At 27.9% G+C, this 22,465-nt stretch overlaps 2 protein-coding genes across 5 annotated transcripts in view; both read left to right on the plus strand.

The window, feature by feature from the left end:
• Positions 1-39: 39 nt before the first annotated feature.
• Positions 40-18,800, plus strand: LOC119677546 (sporulation-specific protein 15-like). 4 transcript variants are annotated; one of them, XM_038088927.1, is made up of 16 exons: positions 4,791-5,186; positions 5,253-5,399; positions 5,587-5,655; positions 5,708-5,794; positions 5,854-5,993; positions 6,085-6,268; positions 7,720-7,890; positions 7,971-8,267; positions 8,326-13,092; positions 13,155-13,280; positions 13,331-13,390; positions 14,095-15,173; positions 15,243-15,414; positions 15,791-16,150; positions 16,233-17,992; positions 18,334-18,800. In XM_038088927.1, the coding sequence occupies exons 1-16, from the start codon at positions 5,138-5,140 to the stop codon at positions 18,679-18,681; spliced, it is 9,816 nt and encodes a 3,271-aa protein (XP_037944855.1). In that variant the 5' UTR covers positions 4,791-5,137; the 3' UTR covers positions 18,682-18,800. The 4 variants fall into 4 exon arrangements, with proteins under 4 accessions (XP_037944859.1, XP_037944855.1, XP_037944856.1 ...); XM_038088928.1 differs by having other exon boundaries at positions 13,337-13,390; XM_038088930.1 differs by having other exon boundaries at positions 5,271-5,399.
• Positions 18,801-21,727: 2,927 nt separating this feature from the next.
• Positions 21,728-22,465, plus strand: part of LOC119679097 (long-chain-fatty-acid--CoA ligase 4-like) — a 38,426-nt gene continuing 37,688 nt past the window's right edge. The window contains exon 1 of the mRNA XM_038091271.1: positions 21,728-22,025. The gene's annotated coding sequence lies outside the window, so the exon portion shown is untranslated. The remainder of the gene's footprint in view (positions 22,026-22,465) is intronic.

The following is a 22,465-nucleotide window of genomic DNA, read 5'->3' on the forward strand; positions in this document are numbered from 1 at the left end:
TGCGTTTTATAAAAATTTTTGCAATGTACTTCAAAATTTTATCAAATTTAAAATAATAATTAAAAGAAAAAATTGAAAATAATTGACGTCTTTTACGGTGGAAAAGTTTTACGGTAAGTTTTATTGCATTTATATACATACTATAATAAAAAAAAATTCGATACATTAAATTGTAACTCGTTCGGAAGTTTGGACAGAAAAATAAGTAATATTTATATATAATATTGATATATGTTAAATCGGTTCTATTATATTTTATATTTTCGTATATTGATATTTATATTATAGTTTACAGTCAAATTTCTTTAATTTCGTTAAAATGAAATTAACTTAATTTGGAAAGTGTTCATACTGCTCCAAATTAAAGAACATCACATGTTTTTTCGTTTACAAATCGAATGTTAAAAAATACATGCTCAAAACACCATTTATTTTTGCGAAATTTTAAAAGTTCAGTATGTTCAAACAGCCAAACTTCTTTAATTTCGTTAAAATGAAATTAACTTAATTTGGAAAGTGTTCATACTGCTCCAAATTAAAGAACATCACATGTTTTTTCGTTTACAAATCGAATGTTAAAAAATACATGCTCAAAACACCATTTATTTTTGCGAAATTTTAAAAGTTCAGTATGTTCAAACAGCCAAACTTCTTTAATTTCGTTAAAATGAAATTAACTTAATTTGGAAAGTGTTCATACTGCTCCAAATTAAAGAACATCACATGTTTTTTCGTTTACAAATCGAATGTTAAAAAATACATGCTCAAAACACCATTAATGTTTGCGAAATTTTAAAATTTGGTTATTATAACTATAAAGGATGGCATTCAGTAGTTTTATTAGCTTTAGTGAATTTAAGGTATGTGAATTATTATTTTTCGACTTTTTAAAATTAATACAGTTACAGTTCTTTCCCTATATTCGAATTAAATATGCACTTCTTTCGAAATATTTTAATTAAAGTCAGCTGTCATTGATATTTATTACAACAAAAAAAAAAATTTGTTTTTCGTTATCTCATTTTTTCTCAAATTTATCTTTCGCATAGTTCTATTTGAAATTTTCCTTAATTTTAGTCTTCATTTCAACGAAATTAAGTTCATTTTCCCTAATTTCGTTCTGTGTGCTACCAAATCACACCGTCTATTTTCAAGTTCGCATACCAAATTTCGATCTGAGACATGTATGCGGTAAAATTAAAATTTTTCAATTATTTGTTAAGTCTGAACACATGTCTGCTTGTGTATATCGAAATCTGCAGACTTCTCATAATTTAAGAATTTTGGTGAGGGTTGGACGAGTAAAGATCGCAAAGAATTGTGAAATAATTGAAAAAGTTGTAGACATATATTTTCTTTAAAAGACACAAATTTGAAAAAAAGTTCTACAAACAATTATTAAAGATGAAATCTTTATATAATAAAATAAATAACGTGTTGCTATTATCATCATCATCTCAGTTCCTTCAGTTTCGATTACGATTTTGCACTCTGTACTTGCTCTGCTGTTGTTCTGAACGCTGTAGAAATTCATTTAAAATGAAGTATGCATATATTCTTTCAAAGTGTATAGCAAAGCGCATATTTGAACATTATACTTGGTGTGCAGATATGTAGCATCGTCTATTCATGCTTAAAACTCCAACGTCACTTATTTGATGAGTTGCTCAAGGATCAGGTCTTATAGTATTTGCACTATGTTTTCGGCAAAACATCGGTTGATTCTTGTTATTATGAAGTCCTGTACAAAATTTATTGATATATATACTATTTGTTTTGCTTTATATGAAATGGCGTACAAAATTTTTGATAATACAAATTCTGACCGAATTAAGTACATAAATTTTTATTACCATTATACTAATGTTTTTATTCAGAATCTTAATTCTAAAACACAAAAATATATACATATTAGTGAAATATTTCCAAAAAATCGAAATTCTTTAGTATCCTCCATTATAAAAAGGACAAAACTATTGGCACAGAAAACCATACTTAACAACTTTTTAATAAATTAAAATTTGGGTGATCCTTCAATAGACATCTATATTTGAGAAATATAGATTAAAATATATCCAATACAAAAAATATGTATATGATTGATATGAGAAAAAAGTTAGTGCAGCGTTTTTATTAGGACTATCTAAGATTATATGCAAATTCTATAAAAAAATTAGTACAAAAATGCATTTAACATTTTTAATATGTTGTTGGTGAACTTAGCATGACAAGCTCAAGATCAATTATTTATTTTTGAGTTAACATTAAAATGAATTTTAAAATGAACTAAGAATAAGTAACTTGATTGCTAGGTGCGTCGTTCTGAAACAAATTAAAGATAATTATTAACTGGTTTAAAGATAATTGTTAATTGGCTTATACAATTATGCTGGCAATTAAACATACTTGAATGCGTTTATATAGATATGCAATTAAACGAAATTTAACTGTTTCATCACGTTAAGAAAAAGGTTATTTTCAGAGTACATCAGAAGGCTATTGAGTTAAACATATTTTTCTTCTAAGAAATTATTATGCTAAAACCCACTTATAGAATAAACGAAGTATGAATTGTCATATATATGCAATTATAATAATTACATTTTAAGCAGTAAGATAATTATAGAAATTTATTTATAAATATTAATATTGGCAAAAAAAGTATACGTTTATGAAAGACTACGCCCATTTTTCTAAGACTGCGAATACAAAAGAATCCGGGATATAATGTTAATTAACTTATAATAAACCACTTCAAAAAAAATATTTTTAAGTATGTGTAGTGTTTAGTTGTTCAATTTTAATTTAATTTTCAATTGCTTCATCTAAAGATCGTTAAGTTTTTTTCTTTTGTATAAAAATTAAGTTGCAGAGTTGTATGCGGTAATCATTCACAATAACTTTTGTCACTAAATTCACCATGAATAAATAAACTCTACATTTTTTAAAACTGCAATAGCATTAAAAAAAATATCAAGTAAGTCGCCATAATGTCTGTTTATTTATATCATTTGTGTATAAATATTATAGTTAACAATTATTCTTTTAGTTATGGAATTCGTGCTTTATGATATTTTAATTAAGATTCGCATGAATAATATTTATATACATTTTTAAATTAAGATATTGTTAAAGATAAACGTAGCAACAGCTGCAAAAATTCTAACATATTCGTAGACTTGCTCTCACCGTAGTCATCAGAGCTAGAAAATTTGTCAATTAAATATATTGCATTGTGTTAGTTAAGGCAATGTTTTAGTTAATATAAACGTCTCATTGTTGCTGATTGTGGAATGCCGTAGATAATAAATTCCAAGTCTGGATTTAATCCAGAGTTTTGGCTTTTTTTGTTGTTGATTTGTAAACAACTGTTATATAAATTTCTCGTTTGTTTTGTATGATTTCGTTTTTCGGCTCGTTGGTGTTATTGTTGTAGCCCACGGGAACATGAAAAACAGATAACGTAAAGGTGCATCCACATCAAAGCAACCATTTGATCTTTGCTCATTAATGAAAATAAAAAATTTTGTTGAAGAAGAAACGGTAATAATATTCTATATTATACGGTTTCTTGAACGAAATGAAAGCTCGATACATTATGTATTTATATAAAGCACCTTAAAAATTCAAAAAAAAAAATGTTTGATAGTTCCGTCAATTATTTCTTAGATTTGGAAAAAAAAACAACGATGGAGATTTAGCTCCAACTGGTGTCACTACAAAGCCAATCGATCTATATGTAACTCTCGGACAGTCAGATTAACACAAAACGTGACATCTAAAGGTCTTTTCAATATATATATAGAATCACTTTGTGATGATATCGTGACTGTGAGAAATCTCCAAAAGTTGGAAAACAAAGAAGTATGTATTCAGGGTAAATCCTTTTTGAATTCAGAATTAAAAATGGAAAATGCCACAAAAACCATTCCATATTTGAGGATTAAAATTAGTTTTTATAACAGTTTTCGCACAGTTTACTGCATTTAGTGGATTTCAATGCTGTTGAAAAAGTGATGAAATCTATACGGGCATAATATTCATCTTGTCATTTTTTATTATTTTTTATTTTACATTTACCTAAGCATTTTATTTTTGATGGCTGAACGGAACATTGAACAGTAAAAATAAAAAAAATATATGTAATTTTTGAATACTAATATAAATGTTAAATTTCTTCTCAAAATATATTTATTTTATTTCTTGACACACAAACACAAATAACTAAGTAGAGTTCATTATTATGAACTTTCAATTTGCATAATTCATTAAGTGTATAAAGCATAAAAAATTAATGCACCAAAATTAATCCTCTAAAATGACTCAAGTGTGGTGTAGGCGTAACAGAATATAACAAAATGAAATTTTCATAATTATGGTTTCTTAGTTAATATAATTTATTGAATATTGTACACCTGTGTAATAAAATTTAAACTATTTAAAAATGTGGAAATATATGAAAAATTAAGATTGTGATTTGATTTACTTAATGAAATTGTAGTTTATTATTATGATAAATAAAATATCTGTGATGTGTGCAATCCGTACATAAGAGAGCGGTTGCAGAAAAATTCACCACGAAATGCATATCTGCAACTTTGTGTCATGAATTTGTCAGAATGTGTTTGTGTGTTCGTTATTGTGAATGGTCATGTATAAAATATATATGGCATCTAATTTCACGCAGAAAGATATAATTTTGCAAGAGCATAAATTTTTGTGAAGCGGTATATAATTTATACATTTTTTAAATTTTTATTGGCGGATTTTAGAAATGTATTAAAAACTTATTGAATGTGTGCAGTGAATTCTAAAAATTGTAATTATACATTTAATGTTATCACTGCTGCCAAGCGCTTTAGCGTCAATTTTTTAAAGAGATTTATACGCTTAGTGTTCTGTACATACGCGCATTGAGTTAATATTCATGAATTGACAAAAGTTATTTGTTAATAACTATTAGATTGGTTTCAAACGCCTTGTTATAAGTGCGAAGAAAGTGTTGTGAAATTTTAATAATATTACAATAAATTACTATCAAGTTGATTACTATTACATATTTAATTTCGCTATACTCTTCAAAATGAGAAGAACGTCGATTAAATGCGGTATATAAAAGTAATAATATTTCTATAAAATGGAAGATATAGAGTATTTGGAAGAATACGAAGATTTGGTACTACCAGGTAAGGGTTTGTTCTTTAGAAAAATCAATGATATATTAGCGTTACATTTGTATTATAATTGTATAGTAATTAATTCAAATACAGGCATGTCTAAGCAATCAAAAACTGTTCAGCACCCGGCAGACGGCGAAGATTCCTCTTCAATAGATCAAGATATATTTGAGAGTTTATTTGACAGTCGATCAGATGACGAAACGGCGGTAGAAAAGAAAGGTGAGAAAGTTTACTGTCTGGATAAATGTATCTACAACTTTTCCAACTTAAGTGTTTGTATAGAAAAACTTTCAAAAATAAACAATAAATGAATCTTTCCGCTTTTCTTATTGACATTAAACTTGTGCCTTTTTGTATACTTTTTACTTTTTTTTACTTTAATTTTACTTTTATTTAACAAAATTAGATCCAAAATTAAATCGACGGGAAGATCGCTCGTCTATGGATTCACTTGATATGCTAGTAAAAGATTTGGGTACTATTATATCATATATATCAAAAATTTTTAATCGATTGTTATATTTTAGGAGAGCAACTTCCAACAAGTAGTAACGTATTAAATCAAACAGTAGATAAGAGGTCTCCTAGTAAACCTACGAAAACTAATGTGAAAGGCAATTATAAAATTCAAATTATCATTTATATGTTTCTAAATTGTCAAATGTTTCAATAGGTCAAACCAAAAAAGCAGGAAAAAATCAAGAATTGGAATCAAAAACCGATTTAAAAAATAAATCTAATATTGTGCGTCTTGGAAAAGATAAATCTGCAACGGCTGGTAAACCTATAGAAAATCAAAACGAACAAGAATTGGTAAGTTCTTTACATTAGCAAATATGTAATATGTTTTTTTTTTCTTTTAAACTGATTACATACTAACAAATATTTGTAAATTTACTATTAGATTTCGTCAACTAGTCGAAGTGGTAACGTTCAATCAACATCGATAAGTCCTAGTTTAGCTACATCGGCAAAAAAATTTTCTACAGCTACATCTTCAACTGGCGTTAACAAAAAGAAAGACCCGGTGCAAACCATTATTAAGCCTGAAAAACCTCTTTCAAAAGATCCAGCAGATGATCCATTAGGTTAGTGGAAACTATCAGACTCAAAAATTCATTACTTTTACTGAAATTGCATCTTATAGAAATGAAATAAAAATTTGTTTATTTGCATGTTAGTGGTCTTTACTTTATATTAAAAGAAAATGCACCTCTTAGTAAAAATTACATATTTTATTATTTAATTATTATTATTTATAGTTGTTTATTATATTTTTTAGAACTGTTAAGTGTCATGGCTTTTGATAAGTGAATTGGGTAAATGTGTTATGTTATGATTTCTTGAAAATATTCGTTTCAACCGTAGATGATTTCCGCAATTCATAGTCATACGATTTAGCTTACAAAATGATGTGCTGCCATTTTGGGACATTTTCTATGTGTTATGATCTATAAGGTTTTACTGTAATGTATAAAACGCATCCATTTAGGTCTAGAAGAGTGTCTCGAATTATATATTCCATTTATAATTTCATTTTTAATATGTTATTGTGTAAATTATAGTTATGTTATTTATTTATTGGGCTTATTATGTTCATCAGATTGCATTAAAAATCAGAACATTTAACCAAATTGTTATTGTAGATGAAACTCACATCATTTCTTTGTTAAAATATAATTTTAAGAAATCTTAAAATACTTATCAAATTTAAAAAATGGAATGCCAACATTATTTCTTATCACATCTAGTAATATAAGTTTACAAAATGAATCTATCTCACTAACCAAATTATGTTGTACTGTAATGTAATGTATGTAATGTACTGGAGTATGTTAAAAATCATATTAAGTCTAAAAATATATATGCATACGTCCAGCCCAAACATTTAGGTTATAGTCCTACTGTATGTTAGTATACCAAGTTTTAGATAACATTGCTATCATAACAACTCCAAAATAACTGCATTATGAAATGCTTTATTGATTTCAAGCATAGATAAAGATTGTTCATCTAAATGTTGTTGTTTTGCATCCTTTTTAATTCGCCTACTTTTACGCTACATTTTACTTCTACTTCCCATACAAAAAGCGATGCACTTGTCGCAGGCATTTGGTCGACTAAAAAAGCTAATAATAAGTATAAGTGCTTATGGTTATTTATATAATTACATAAACTTCTACTTATCTAAATACTTTCAAATAAATGACGGCTAACAAATAAAACGATTTAACAACAATTTCATTCCGATTTAACATATATAATTCATACATATTTATATAGTATTAAAGCTAGTTTAAGTATTACTTATCATTTTTAATGTTTTTGCTTGTTCATTATTCTTTTATATATATATTGAGGCCCTATATATATATATCGAATCCCTATATATATATATTGAGTCCCTATATATATCGAATCCTACAAGAGCTCTAAAGAAATGAACTATTATTACAGTAACGACTTCATAATATAACTCATTTTTAGTTATTATTTAAATTAAATTAAAAAAATTAAAATTTTTTTTTTTAAATTTTAGCTGGAATCGATAGTGATACTGCATCGGATTTATTAGGTTCAGGTTCATATACATTTTCTGACATGTCGGATGCTGATGACTCATATCTTTCTCTAAGTGATATTGATAACGATGATGAGCGACAACTTTTAGATGATTTAAATCCACCAATTGAAAACCTTGACCAAATAGGTAAATATTCTTATTATTAGCATCAGTGTATAAAAATTTATTTATAGATTAATAATATACTATTTTGCTATAAATTAAAGAAATACCTGCAGTGTATAATAGTTCAAGCACACCATCTTTCAATGCTCACAATATTGATGAACAAGCATCATCATCAGTTAATTCCAATATATCACAAAGTAGAAATGTATCAAACAGATCCGAGAAAGAAAAAATCACCATTCTTAGTAACGAAGTTTTAGATCGTCTAGATACATCACTACTCGAATCTCTAACAGGTGTGACCTCAAAGAAATCAATCGGTTTAGATACCAAAATTGAAGCTGGAACACTCAATTCTGTGCTACACGAAATTGTAGAAGCACTACCAGAACAAGGTTTGGTAATTTCATACAAAAATTATATAAATTTTATACATAATTTTTTTTTCTACAGAGAAATCTATAACCACGACAGATACCTGTACAACAGACACCACAACAGTTATGAGATTTGATGATGTGACAACTACAACGCAAGATGTCACTTCTGTGACAAGTGATGTTACAAATTTGTTTAGTAGTAACTATAATAGTTCTGATAACTTAATCAAACAATCACAAGAATCTAATGATACGTATTTTATTTCAACAAAAGAAGTATCAGAACAATCCAATGTAACAACGACAATTATTGAGTCTAAAACTGATCAATATAACCTTACGGACTCTTTATGTGATGCAGAACCACTGGCTAATACGAGTATGAAACGTACAGATAGTGATTCTAATAACAAAAGGAATACAATTTCCGATACAGAAAAAACTTCACCATCTAAACATAAAGCTAAAACATCTAGGGATAGTAAAATAAATAAGAAAGGAGCATCACCTAAAACTAAAGATGAATCTTTTAATATTGGTGTTTCTGAGCTCAAAGATATTTTATTGAATGAAAGTAGCATTGCTTCAGAATATAATGATGATGTTACGACTCTTCAAGAGATAAAGGATATTTACGATGAAATTGACACACAACAGAAAACAAATCAAATAAAAGAAGGAAAGGGAGATGTTTTACAAGATGTGGAAAACAAATCTTCAGAAGGTGAAACAATTTCGACTACGAAAGACTTAGAGCCATCAATTGAATTTAAAAAAACAAGTTCCAAAGTTTTAAAAAAAGATTTTACAGACTTTGAGAAAAATTCAGAAGAAAAAGAAACGGGAACTATGAAGAAAACTCCCATAAAGGATGTAAAGCAGAGTACGTCGCAGGTAAACAAAAAGGCTTTAGACAGAAAGAGATCTGTAGAAGTTACAGAGGTGACAAATCGTTTAAACAAGGATAAAAGTGTAACCTTTCCGGATTCAAAGGTGGATACTGAAAATACTAAAAAGGTTTCAGAAGATAAATGTTTGAAAAATGTAAAATCAGCTTCACATTTAAATACTTCTAAAATCAAGAAGGATCAAAGCAATAGTGATAAAAAGTTAAATAAGGAGAAGAGAAATGAGGATAAGACAAATACAACAGACAGTAAAGATGCCAAAAATTCAAATTTAACATTAGTATCAAATACGGCAAACAATGACATAAATGAAGAAGAACAAATAACGTCACAGGAGGCGGTGGAGGAAACTGAGACAAATAAAAAGTCGGCTTTAACATCGAATACATTAAAATTTGATAAAACAAATAAAGAAAAACAATTGACGTCTCAGGAGACTAGTAAAGAGTTGGAGATTAATAAAAGGTCAACTTTAACATCAGATACACAAAAAAATAATAAATCAAGTAAAGACAAAAAAATGACGTCACAGGTAACAATTAAGGATGCCGAAGTTGGTAAAAATACTTTTTTCAGAAGTAAAGAGACATCACATTTAAAATCTAAAATAAATTCACCAAAACAAGATAAATATGCAGCAAATGATAACAAAAAATCTATTCCAAATGAAGTGAAAAGAAGCTTAGATGTTAGTGAAACAAATTCACCAGAAAATAAGGAAACCACAAATCTAAAATCAAAGGATAGTTCCAAGTCTCCATCAAAATTAGTAAAAGCAGCACAAACAAATGACGATAAAAAAGGAAATTCTAAAGAATTAAGAAAGGACATTGATGATAAAAGAGTAACTTCTTCAGATAATAAAGACGTTATAAATAAATTATCGAAAGAAGAAAACATAAGCCTATCCAATGAAGACAAAGTTAATTCAAAGGAGTTAAAAAAGGACTCTTCAATGGAAACTAAAGACACAAAAAGTTTAAAATCGAAAGAGAAACTTGATATGTCCAAACAAGAAAAACCAATTCAAAAAATTGTGGATAAAAAGAGTACTGTATCACAAAAATTAAAGACTTCTACAAATAAGAGCGTAAAAGAGATTTGTAATGTTGAAACAAAAAATATTTCTAATATAGTTGAAAAAAGTATAAACGAAGTAGAAAAAAGTAGAACAAAAAATAAACAAGAAAAAAATGACGAAAAGAAAGATATGAGCACTAAAACTGAAATTCAGTTATCAGTATCTAAGGCTAAAGAAGAAGAAAAAAACGAAAGTAAAGGTTATAGTTCTTCAAAGGATGAAGATTCAGATAATCTGAAGTTGCAAAGCACAACCAAAAAGTTTATGGAGAACAGAGAAGATAAAAACAAAACTACTCCGAGAAAAAAAGATGATCAAAATAATAAAAAGGATACTATTAAAGACAGTCGGAATGTATCACAGCAGGTACAAGAAAGTACTATAGGTAATCAAAAAACTGATAAGCCGACAGCTAATGAAATCTTAATGTTGTCAAAGAATACCAAGGGATCAAAAGAAAAAGTTTCAACAAATATTTCTGTAGTGACGAGTGAACCACATAGAAGTAGAAAAATTGAGATTAGTATAGCTCAGTCACCTTCAAAAACTAGAAACCCTTCAGAATCACCTAAAAGAGCAAATACTCAGGTTAAAACAAGAGAACAATTTAAAGAACCTGTTGAGAAATTACATAAATCTGGACAGGATGTGCAAAAACCTACTTTTAGAGAATCATTTCAAAAGTCACCTAGTAGGGAACAATTAAGTAAGTCCAGATCTTCTTCTATGAGTAGCGAAGAAAAATTTTCAGTTGGAAAACCATCTCCAACGCAAAACAGAAAAGAAACCCAAGGTAAAAAAGTGGAATTGAATAAATCTCAACAAAAAAGTGAACAAGGTAGAAAAGGGATTATTCCAAAGCAAAACACAAAACCCGTGTTCAATCAACATGAATCACCATCCCGAATGAAAGTCGAAACAGAGAATAAAGATTCACGACGATCGAATTCGCAAACAACCAACACAAAGTTATCAATTGAAAACAGAGATTTACGACGATCAAATTCACAAACAACCACCACAAGGATAGAAACTGATAATAAGGATTTACGTCGATCGAATTCTCAAACTACCAATAAGAGAATAGAAAATGAGAATAAAGATTTACGACGATCGAATTCCCAAGCAGTCAACACAAGAATAGAAACTGACAACAGAGAATCACGACGATCGAACTTTCAAAGTACCAATACGAAAATTGGAACTGAGAATAAAGATTTACGGCGATCAAACTCCCAAATCAATATAAAGTTAGAAACTGATAATAGGGAAACACGACAATCCGATTCCCAAACAACTAATGTTAGGATGGCAACTGAGAACAAAGATTCAAGACGTTCAAATTCACATACTATGAAAATGGAAACTTTAACTACTGCCGTTAATATTAAAACTGATAAAATTTCTCTTCGAAAGTCAGAAATAAAGGAGCCGAATCCGTCATCAACTATAAAACCTACATTAAATGTTGAAAGCAGTAGTTCAAAAAACAAAAAATCAGCAATACAAACTAATATTGAGGGAAGTGATGATAAAAATGAGATAACACCTCACATTAAAATTCTAAATAAATTTTCAGAAAAAAAATCTGAGTCTAAAATTCTTCCAATGCCATATGAAAATCCGCAAACCATTCAAAAATCTGTTAGAGACACTTCAAGAGAGTCGCATAAAACTCCTGTTCAAAAAATAGAAAATAAAACTGATACTTTAAGTAAAACAGAACCAAAAGTAACACTTAATGTTAAAAAAAATCAAACTCCTCCACAAAAAATTGTAATTAAGAAATCAAGCTTAGAATCCGTTGCAAATAAAATTACTGAAACACAAGGATCTGAAGAAGAAAAAGAAATGAAAGATCTTCAATCCGAAAAAGATGCAAGAGAAAAGAAAGAATCAAAAATGGGGAAAGAAGATCTAAATATTTCAGTAAAAAATGATAATTCTTTTGATAAAGATATTAAAAAAGGGACATCAAATCCGGTATCTGAAGATAAACTTGTTGATAATAAAGTAGAAGAAATAAATGCTGTATCTATTCCAGTAGTAACTAAAATTAAAAGAGATTTTAATACTCGAAGTATTAAGAATTCAGACAAAGAAATAGAAAGTGAAGAAACGAGCAAAGTCAATACATCGACAGCTAATGCTACAAACACTAAAAGTATTGAAAAGGAACCTTTAATTAATAAAAATAATGAAACAAACAAAGAAGATGAAATTGTGAAAGTTACAAAGGATTTGATGGGATCTACATTATTGGTTTGTAGTGTTAAGCTAGCGAAAAATTCATTAGAGGATATTAATAAAGCTACAGATAATGACAAAAATGACAGTGTCATCAAAGAAGACGGTGATGAAAAAATTGAAAAACATGTAGAACAATTAAAAGATGAAATTGACTTAAAAACCACAAAAACTGTATCATCAAAACTAGAAAAAGCTGATAATACTGAGGATATTGAAAAAAGTAAATTAAATTCAAGTAATCCCACTCAAACATCTGATGGTGCACAAACTAAATTAAAATCTGACAAAATTGATAAAAATTTGATGGAAAATAATGAAGAAGTTAATAAGAATAATACTAAACCAATAAGAGGAATGAGAAATTTAAGGGGCAAAGCGGACGTAATTGTTAATATATCTCCTAAATTGAAAACAAAAATAGAAAGTACCACTGAAACTTCACAAATCAACACCATGTTCAGTCCAAAAACCTTGAACGAAGAGCATAGTCGCAAACACAGAGAACAAGAAGGTATGGATAAGTCAAACATAATTGAAGGAATTGATCCTTCAAGACGGTCCTTGCGGAAACGTGGAACGGATTCGCCTATGGAATTAACTGGTATTGAAAAATATAGTATATATATAGAAATGATAAAAAAACAATTTTTGTTTTTCCAACAGATGCAAGAAAAATATTTAAAGAGCCCACAAATACAGATCTTGGAAGAAAAGATTTAAATGTGCGTATAGATTCTCCAGCACCTGTGAAGCGCTCTGCAGCTTTAATGGATAGTATTGCAACAAAAAGTATATATTTATATATGAGACTTTTTTATAAATAAAAACTAATCACATAGTTTCAGGTAATGAAGACCAACATCCAGTAAAGCGTCAAAAACTTGGTATTCGTCGTGAAAGTGAGTTTCTTTTTTTTTTTTCAAATATGAAATAGATTAATTAAATTTTAAAAATGCAGATACAATTTTTTTATTGCATGCAGAGATGCATTTGAAAATGTGTACTCAATAGCTGATTTTTAAACTCATTTATTTGGTATGAACACCACTTTTCGTTAATACAGTTCAATGTATTGATCTTGACATTGCTTTAAAATTCAATTTGTTTTTATTTTTTCCATTATTTTTAGTTCGGCATAAATACTTGAGCACCATATGATGCTTGAGCACCATATGATGCTTGAGCACCATATGATGCTTGAGCACCATATGATGCTTGAGCACCATATGATGCTTGAGCACCATATGATGCTTGAGCACCATATGATGATCAAACATTTTTTTATTGTAATCCGAAAAGATTTGTGAAAGTGGAACGTTCTTTGGTAGTAATCCGATTCAAATTTTAAAAAATGAAAAAAGTTTTTGTTTTACTTGTAAATAGATTATAACGGCAATATTTCTTGTATCACTTATGCTTACTTACTAATTATGTAAGCATTATAACTTGCGTTTTATTGTTAAAACTTTTTTGGCATCTTTAGTTTATTAATCAATAAAATAATTTATTGAGTAACTAATATTAATAGCAACTGTAACTTAGTCGTAAAATTTTATTTTAAAATTTTTCTTCCAATATTAATTTTTATAACTTTTATTTTTAGTCCGCGGTAAAAGCAAGGACTTTCATTCGAAAACGATTACAGCAGAAGAGATTGAAATGGTTCCATCATCTACAGTAAGTGAGTTGTTATCATGCAATAAAACAACTGAAAGAAATTCTGATACAACATATGTAAGAGAAACTAGATCTAGTAGTTCATTGTCTATAGTTGACGCTAATTTGTCAGAATCAAAGGATAAGGATTCGTCTGCGGATATAGCAAAAAATATAAAAAGTCCTTTGGAAAGCTCGAAAAAGATATGCCCAGAAATTGAAACAAGTGACACAATATTTTCTCGCAATTCTAATGAAGAAGTAGTGCCTAGGAAATTAACGAGATCACAAGCAGCGTCAATAGTTGAAGAAGACAAATCTTTAAATTTTAACATGCTAACCGAAAACATACTGAAAGTTGGTTTAGAGGATTTGGATAATTGCAAACAAGACATCTCAAATAAAAAGAATTTACGATCAAAAATAATAACTATAGATGTAGTTAAATCGTTGGAAGACCGAACATTAAATTATGTTGATGAAGATACTTCAACTGCATCGGAAACTTCCATTAATCCAAAGAATATTGATTATTTAGTCCAAGGTAATGAAGAAGCAAAATCTGTTAATTATGGTGAAAATTCAGAAAAAATTTCAAAAATGAACCATTTAGTAGATACAAACGAAGCTAATGTTTCAACAGAAAAATTACAATCAGTAGTAACAGAAGAAGCTTTAGGTAGTAACAGCGAAAGAATAGAAATTTGTGTAGAAGGAGATAGAAAAGAAAAAGTTGATTCTAGCAAAGTTTCAACTATTAAAATATTTTCTGATTTTGAAAAACCTAAACGTATTAAAGAAATCGACATTCTTCGCGCTTCTATGCCATTAGAAATGAGAGAAAGTGGTTTTGAAAATATGTATAGCGAAGGAAAGTTAAGAACAAAGAGCTCATTATCAGTAGTGTCACCTGTCCCAAATGAAAGAACTAGAATTATTAAAAGTCGCATAATACCAGAAAGGCCTGCATCATGTGTTTCTCAAATAAAAACCAAATCTGCAAAACATAAAAAGCAAAGTCAACATGTAAGTTAAAATGCAATACAAAGAATCAAACATTTTATAATTTTTTCAATCTTTTAACATTCTCTATAGGATATCTCTAAACCGAAGCAATTAAAGAAGCTACGTGTTCGAATCAATCGTAGTATAGTGGATAAATATTTAAAGACTATAAATAATACTATCGAAATCACCAATAAACTGGAAGTAATTGCAAACACTTCATCTACCATTAGATCCAGATCGAGACATCTAGAACGAGATGGTAATTATTTCAAACATTCATAATTTTTTAATCTGTATTTTTATTTTTATAATGTTATAGTAATTGCAAAATGTAATTTGAAAAACTTATATAAGTCTTATACTTATTACCTAAGCAATACTATATTATTAAAAATACTCTAAAAAGTTATGATATTAATATGTGCCATATTCAAAATTAGCTTATAGTTTTTTTTGTGATGACAGTGCTTGTTTGAAAACATAAACAAATAAATTCCAAAATTAAAATGGAAAACTTTGTTTACGTTGTAGACAAATGTATTCATGCCAGCCAATATTTATATTTTCAACTGAGCACTGTATATTTTTCTATTGCATTTTAATGATATTTTAATAAATATTTTAAAATATTTCAGCGAAAGGACATTTTTCAAAATCTGTCTTACCAAAAACTGTTTTACCAAAAACAGTTTTACCAAAAACAGTTTTACCAAAAACTGTTTTACCGAAAACTAAAACTACGAGTGAAGCAAAAACAGAACTTGCTAATTCAGCTGGTACCTCATTTGTTTCAAAGGCTGTTGAAGCGGCTGCAGCTTCAAAGGAGGTAATAGATAGGAGAGCAGAAAAAACACCATTGGTGCGATTATCACAATTAAATACACATTTGCGTACAAGGATTTCTGAAGTGTCGAAGGGAGTACTTTCCTTTCAACAACAGCAACCTCAGTTGCCAGACTTTAATACACCAACATCCAGTCATCAACCAGAAGATGGTAAATTTTATACAATAATATATATTATTTTAGAAATTTATTTATTTATATAATTCTTTATTATTTAATTAATTTTTTAAAGTTAATAAACGTGTTAAAACGGATGACGAAGACGGTAATCTTTTAACACCATTAAAAGCAACTGCTTTCACTACTCTACGTAAGCAGGTAACTGATGAAGAAACGAAACCATTGCAACAGCAGTTACCTAAACGCGTTTCGACATTACAGGCACAGAATAAAGATAAACCTAAAAATAAATTGGATAAAAACGTTTCGACACCAGCATTACCAACGCAATCACCAGTGTTAGCGTCGCTAATAAATGCCAAATCAACTTTGCCAAGCTCAGTATTAATTGAGCCAAACAAAGAGTTCACTGCAAGAATTAATGCTTCTACTTCTGCAACATTGAATATAAGAACTCCAAATACTACAAGCCCCAAAGTTTTACCATTTATAGAACCAAAACAAGAAATTGAAGAATATAGTTCAAGTGCTTATAATATAAATTCAACTCCGACAAGTATTTTACCCTCTACAGCATCAAGTATTTTACCTTCGAGTCACCAATCGACGCAATCTCCCGTTGCTACACTACCAACTACAACTGGTATATCTCCTACTATTGTCGACGCGAATGGTACACGTCTTTATTCGTTCTTACATCCCGCAAAATATAATCGAGGTTATGGTGGTGTATTATTAGATTATTGTTGTCCTAATTTGGATGGCCCAATGCCAGCAATTGACCCAACACGTATACATGCTAGGACACAAGCAGTTGTGCGAGAACTACCTGCTTATATTGTGATGACTACTAAATTGATAACACGTGCTGATTTAGAAACTGATAAGAACTCAATTCCGGCTTCAATAAGGCACAAGGTAGAAATGCTTACTGCTAGTTCTAGCACCCCAGCCACTTCAACACAAGGCCCGCCTGCTTTACAACCATTACAACCATCTCATTTATCATCTACAATTAATGCTTTGCAAAGACAATTACCATCGACAACAACACTAACGCCCAAAAATATTAAATCTCTTCAATCGGCAAATATAGCTGATACACCCCCATCTCCTGCAACTACCAGCAATTTAAAAACTCCAGTTTCTTTACCCGAATATCAGCGCTCACTATTACGTTCAAGTGTACAACGTTTTGATTTAACCTTAACAAAATTGATCCAACTTAATTTATCAAAAATGTCCTTTAGCGAACGGCAACGCGTTGTTGATAGTTTATCAAATTTAAACAAATTCAGTTCAAAAGATATTGATTGTGCTGTCCGCCTCATGGAAGAATATATGTTGATATTAAACACTCCACCACCAATTATTCCATCTATTCAACCTACAACATCTTTAACTGCTGTGAAAACAAGCACACCACAGCAAAAAGAGATTGTAAACGATATGGCTAGAAAGACGAAAGCACCACGTCCCCAACAGCAAAGAAAAATGCCAGTACAAAAACAGCAACCTCAAAAGGAACAACATAAAAACAATGAACAGTACTTGCCTATACTTGATGCTGATCAAAATATAATAGGGTTCAAATATCAAGATGTATCTTCAACTTCCCAAGTAACGAAACCTACAATGTCAACACGTGTTGAGCCTTCATCAACAGTTCCAGATTTAAGATCCTCAACCATAAAGAATTTATTAAAAAAATCAAATGCAACAACTAAAAATTTGAAACTGCCCGCTCAAGAATCGCCACGTATTTTTTATGCTAAACCGCCTTTACAGTCCTCTACTCCGATTCCATCTAAATCAACTAATACATCTTTATCCTTAAGAAGTAATCAACGGAGTTGCTTACCTTATCGTCAGGTAATTTTAAATTGTTTAATTGATCAATGATATAAATGCGGATAGCCAACTTAATTTTTAGCAATAAAAAATTTAATTTTAATTTAGCAATAAAAAAAAGTGATATTGTATTAGTCTACAAATTAAATTATCGTATTTAAAAAACGTGATTTTAATTTCTTATTTATGTGTTTTGCACAGTTAAAAGAAATTGTGTCCTAGTTGTTAATTTTAAAATTAAATTAATGATGGAATTCTTATAATTGAACAATATGATTATATATTATTATTATCTTTACGAGATTTTTTATATTTACTACATATAATTTATATATAATGTTTTTATATTCTTTTTAATATAGTTTAATACGCCACCAACGGCAACCACAGTGACAGGACCACCACCACCGAAACGTCCAGCGATATCAGCTGCTCCAATATCTTCTCTTATTAGTGGTACGCCTTTTGGATCACTCTCGGTAACATCTCCAACTATGACACAAACAACAACAATAGCTTCGAAGTCAGTGATATTAGAAGCAACGCCAAAACGTACTACACGAACTGCGGCTGCTGCTGCAGCTTCAACTACGAAAGTAATTATAATCACTAGCGATCAACAAGCAGATGAATGTATACTACCAGATGATACAAGGAGTACTGCGATCAAAAGTGAAAATATTGATGAAGATTTCATTGGTGGAAATTAGTTTTTAAAATATGATTATTATTATTATAAATTAATAACAATTTAATGCATCTTTATTTAATGACTTTGTTAAGCAACATAAGTTTTACTTATTTATACGAGAAGTAAGAGTAAAACTTTATATTATATATATATATATAAGTAATACATGTTTCCATTAAAAAGAAAATATTTTGTTAATATATTTATCTTTTAAGATATAAAAATATTATTTGTAATCAGTTCAATATAAAATTAACGTTAAACTTCAATTAATTAAAAATTATTTTTGTCCTATGACAAGAAACTTCAATAAAATATGAATTATTAAAATCTTTATAATTTAAGTATACTCTGGTTATCCAGAGCAAACAAAAATATAAATATAAAAGGTCTACCTATTATTTTTATTTTATTATTTTTAAGCTATTGTATGGAAAATTATTTTGCAAATAATTTTTATTAAGAATTGTCGTTAAAAATTAGTTTGAATAAATATGCAAAGGAAGAAAGCTTTCTATTTCTCATTAACAATATATTTTATTTTATATTCATATTCATATATATATTTTTGGTGAATATCAAAAAATTTTTTTCTGTGCTAAAAATTAAAGTTATATGAAATCATTAAAAAAAATTATTTAATTCAAACACATTTAGTATATAGTTAATAGGCCTATTTTTATTGTATGTTTTATAATATTATTTGATATAAACTTTTCTATTGATACATAAAATATAGGGGTTACTATATATATATATATTCTCCTTTTTTTATTATTTTTGAATAATAACCTGTAATTTATATTACAATATATTTTATTTAATAAATCATTTAAGAATATAGTAATTAAAATTTTTCGCGTTTCTCATGTTATTATTATATTATTATAGAAAAATTTTTTTTAGCTGTATGTATTATTGGACAAAGAACTGAAAGAGTTATTTTGTTGACATTCCTTTTACCAATAAATATAGTAGAATGTATATTTCTTTTAATATGCATTGGAAGAAATTTTAAATTTTCGCAATAATCTTAAAATGACGGTACGAATATTAATTGAATTATGCAGCAAATTTTTGTTTACGGTGATGATCTTTCATGTAATCTAAATGTTATTGTATTTAATATATTTGGTTAAGCTAGTGTTTATTAGTAACAAATAATTAGCCTCAGTTTTTCCGAAACTAAAGTATCTTCCACATAGAGCTACTAAGAACACGATATCAAGAGTTTTGCAGCTTATAGTAATATTTTTATTATACGGTAGTTATATTACTCAAATCGTCGATCACTCAAATCTTTAAAGATGTTTGGTTTTAGTCAATTTGTTTTATAAAAATTTGGAACAAATAATTTACTAAATGATAATTTAGTAAGAATTTACATTTCAATTATCAGGATGCATAGTTGATATAGTCTATATACCTAAATGATATACATATATATAAATATAAATATTAAATTATTTATATTAATTACATATATATTGATTAATTTCGCTGTAGTAGTAATGTATAATATGTACAATAGTTATAATAATAAAAAGAGAATTTGTAACTAAATTTTCAATAATTTTATTCAATTTCACTCGATGGCTTGAATTTTAATTAAAATATATAATTTATTTTAAGGGTTTAATTTCAATAAAGGTTATATGTGAAAATATTCTTTAATATTAATAGATTTTAATCATTTAATTTGTGAAGTTCAAAATCGAAATGACCGCAGTTTATGCTAAAACAGACAGACGGAAAATCAAATTACCTCGTCTAGTCTTATCAAAAAAATTGTATGTACTTAATAGGATCCTTAAACTTTTTATTTACATTACAGAGAGGTTTGCTAATTAATATAATACTTTTATTCTATATGTGGAAGGAATAAGATCTACATTCAATTTATATTAAATTATTTCAGATATTTTCAAACATTTTTGATCGTTTCAGAAGCTGCAATTACAATTTTATGCATATAGCGTGCATTGTTATAATATAATTAAATGGTGAAAAATTTTTGGCTCCTTTGGCATATATAATTCATGGGGCTATATAATCTGAATGTTTTCATACATAACATAGTTGCTTTAGCGTACTTTTATTCGTAACAATTAGTCAGCTTTAGTTGAGAATATAATATCAAGAGTTTTACGGCTTACAGCAATACATTTAATATATGGAAGTTATATGAAAATATGAACCGACGATAATAATTTTTGGAGATGAAGATTGATTTTATTCAAAAGGTATAATTGTAAATTCATTAAATAAGAAATTGTTTAGTCTTTGTATTTATTTCTATTTATGTATTTATATAAATCGACACTGCTTTATATATACAAATTCATAAATTTATTTGTAAAAAATGAAATAATATATAAAGCTAAAATACTAAATCGATATTGTTTCATTTGTTTAAAGTTTATTTATTTTTATTATTTATTTATTATTTAAAGGTTATTATTGTAATATATATTTGTTAAGAAACTGTTTATATAGTTTTTGTGTTTATTTTTAATTGATATTTTTATATAAATTGATATTGTTTTATTTGTTTAGAGTTTATTTATTTTTATTAATTTTTTATTAATAAAAATTAATTATACAGTTTCAGTGTTTATTTTTATTTATATATTTGGATAGAAAACGTTATGGGATTCAAATATTGTACAAATACACAAATATAGCAACATTGCTTTTGTTAAATTTATTTTGTTTTGCAACCCTTAGTTTTGTAACGGCATTTATGATTTACCTATTTGTACAATAAACAATATTGCGTCCCGCTTACACATATGAATTTTTAAAGTCAGCTTTAGACATGCGCATCGCTTTCAAAGTATCACGCCACATCCGAAAATGACAGTTGTAGTTGTTGTACCTTTCAGCAATTTTTTTTTTTGGAATTCTTTAGTACAGAGAAATAAGGCATTTTGCTCTCAAGCGGTTTGGATTATATGGATAGTAAATCGACGTCATCACATAATATATATATTAAAATATTAATATACTATAATAAACAATATAATCTAAAGTTATTTCAATTTCTGTTTGAAATACTTCAATAAATTGTAAATGTATCGTTGTTTCTTGATATAAAATTACAATATTTACATTGAGCACAATAAAATAAGAGAAAAAAGAGTACCCATTTCTTGCTGCTACTCGGCGACACGCGAAAATGTCAAAAATTAACTTGGGCAAAGAAATCTAAACAGACGTAAAACAAACGTGATTGAGACCGATACGTTGCTGTTGTAGTTATAAATAAATGCGGGCAGACAATATAAATTTTATCTAAATAAATAAAAATAAGTTTAATTCATTAAATCAATTAAAGCGTTGTATATCTTTGTAAGAAATTTTGTAAGTAAACTTCTTAGCTGTGCTTATATGCGGTTAATTATGCAAATTATTGCGTTATACCCAATTGTGAAAGTTGTTAATCTTATGAATCAAACAATAAAACAAACAAAGTAGAAAAGTGCAAACCAAATTGAAAAAATTAAAAGTAAATACGTAAAATAGAGAAATTTAATTTGGGGTACAATTAAAGCCACTTTCCTTCAAATAAAAAACTGCATATTGCATGGCGATTAGAAATAAAACAAAAATTGTTGATAAATGTGCAAAAGTTAAATTAGTTATTAAATTAGAAAGTTGTTAAGTGATTGTAATTTAATATATTGTATTCAAAAATATTAGTATGTTTTAAAAATTTTTATTTATAATATATAGTATAATACGATTATTAATAAATTTAATTTTTATACATATATATATATATTTTTTTTTGCGCCTTAAAT

The sequence above is a fragment of the Teleopsis dalmanni genome, chromosome 2 (genome assembly GCF_002237135.1).
Source record: "Teleopsis dalmanni isolate 2A chromosome 2, ASM223713v2, whole genome shotgun sequence".
NCBI classification, from domain to species: domain Eukaryota; kingdom Metazoa; phylum Arthropoda; class Insecta; order Diptera; family Diopsidae; genus Teleopsis; species Teleopsis dalmanni.

Coding starts and splice junctions, on each gene's coding strand:
- LOC119677546 (XM_038088927.1), top strand. CDS start 5,138: ATGGAAGATATAGAGTATTTGGAAGAATACGAAGATTTGGTACTACCA. Junction 5,400..5,586: donor AACGGCGGTAGAAAAGAAAG/GTGAGAAAGTTT, acceptor TAACAAAATTAG/ATCCAAAATTAAATCGACGG. Junction 13,093..13,154: donor TTCGCCTATGGAATTAACTG/GTATTGAAAAAT, acceptor TTTTTCCAACAG/ATGCAAGAAAAATATTTAAA.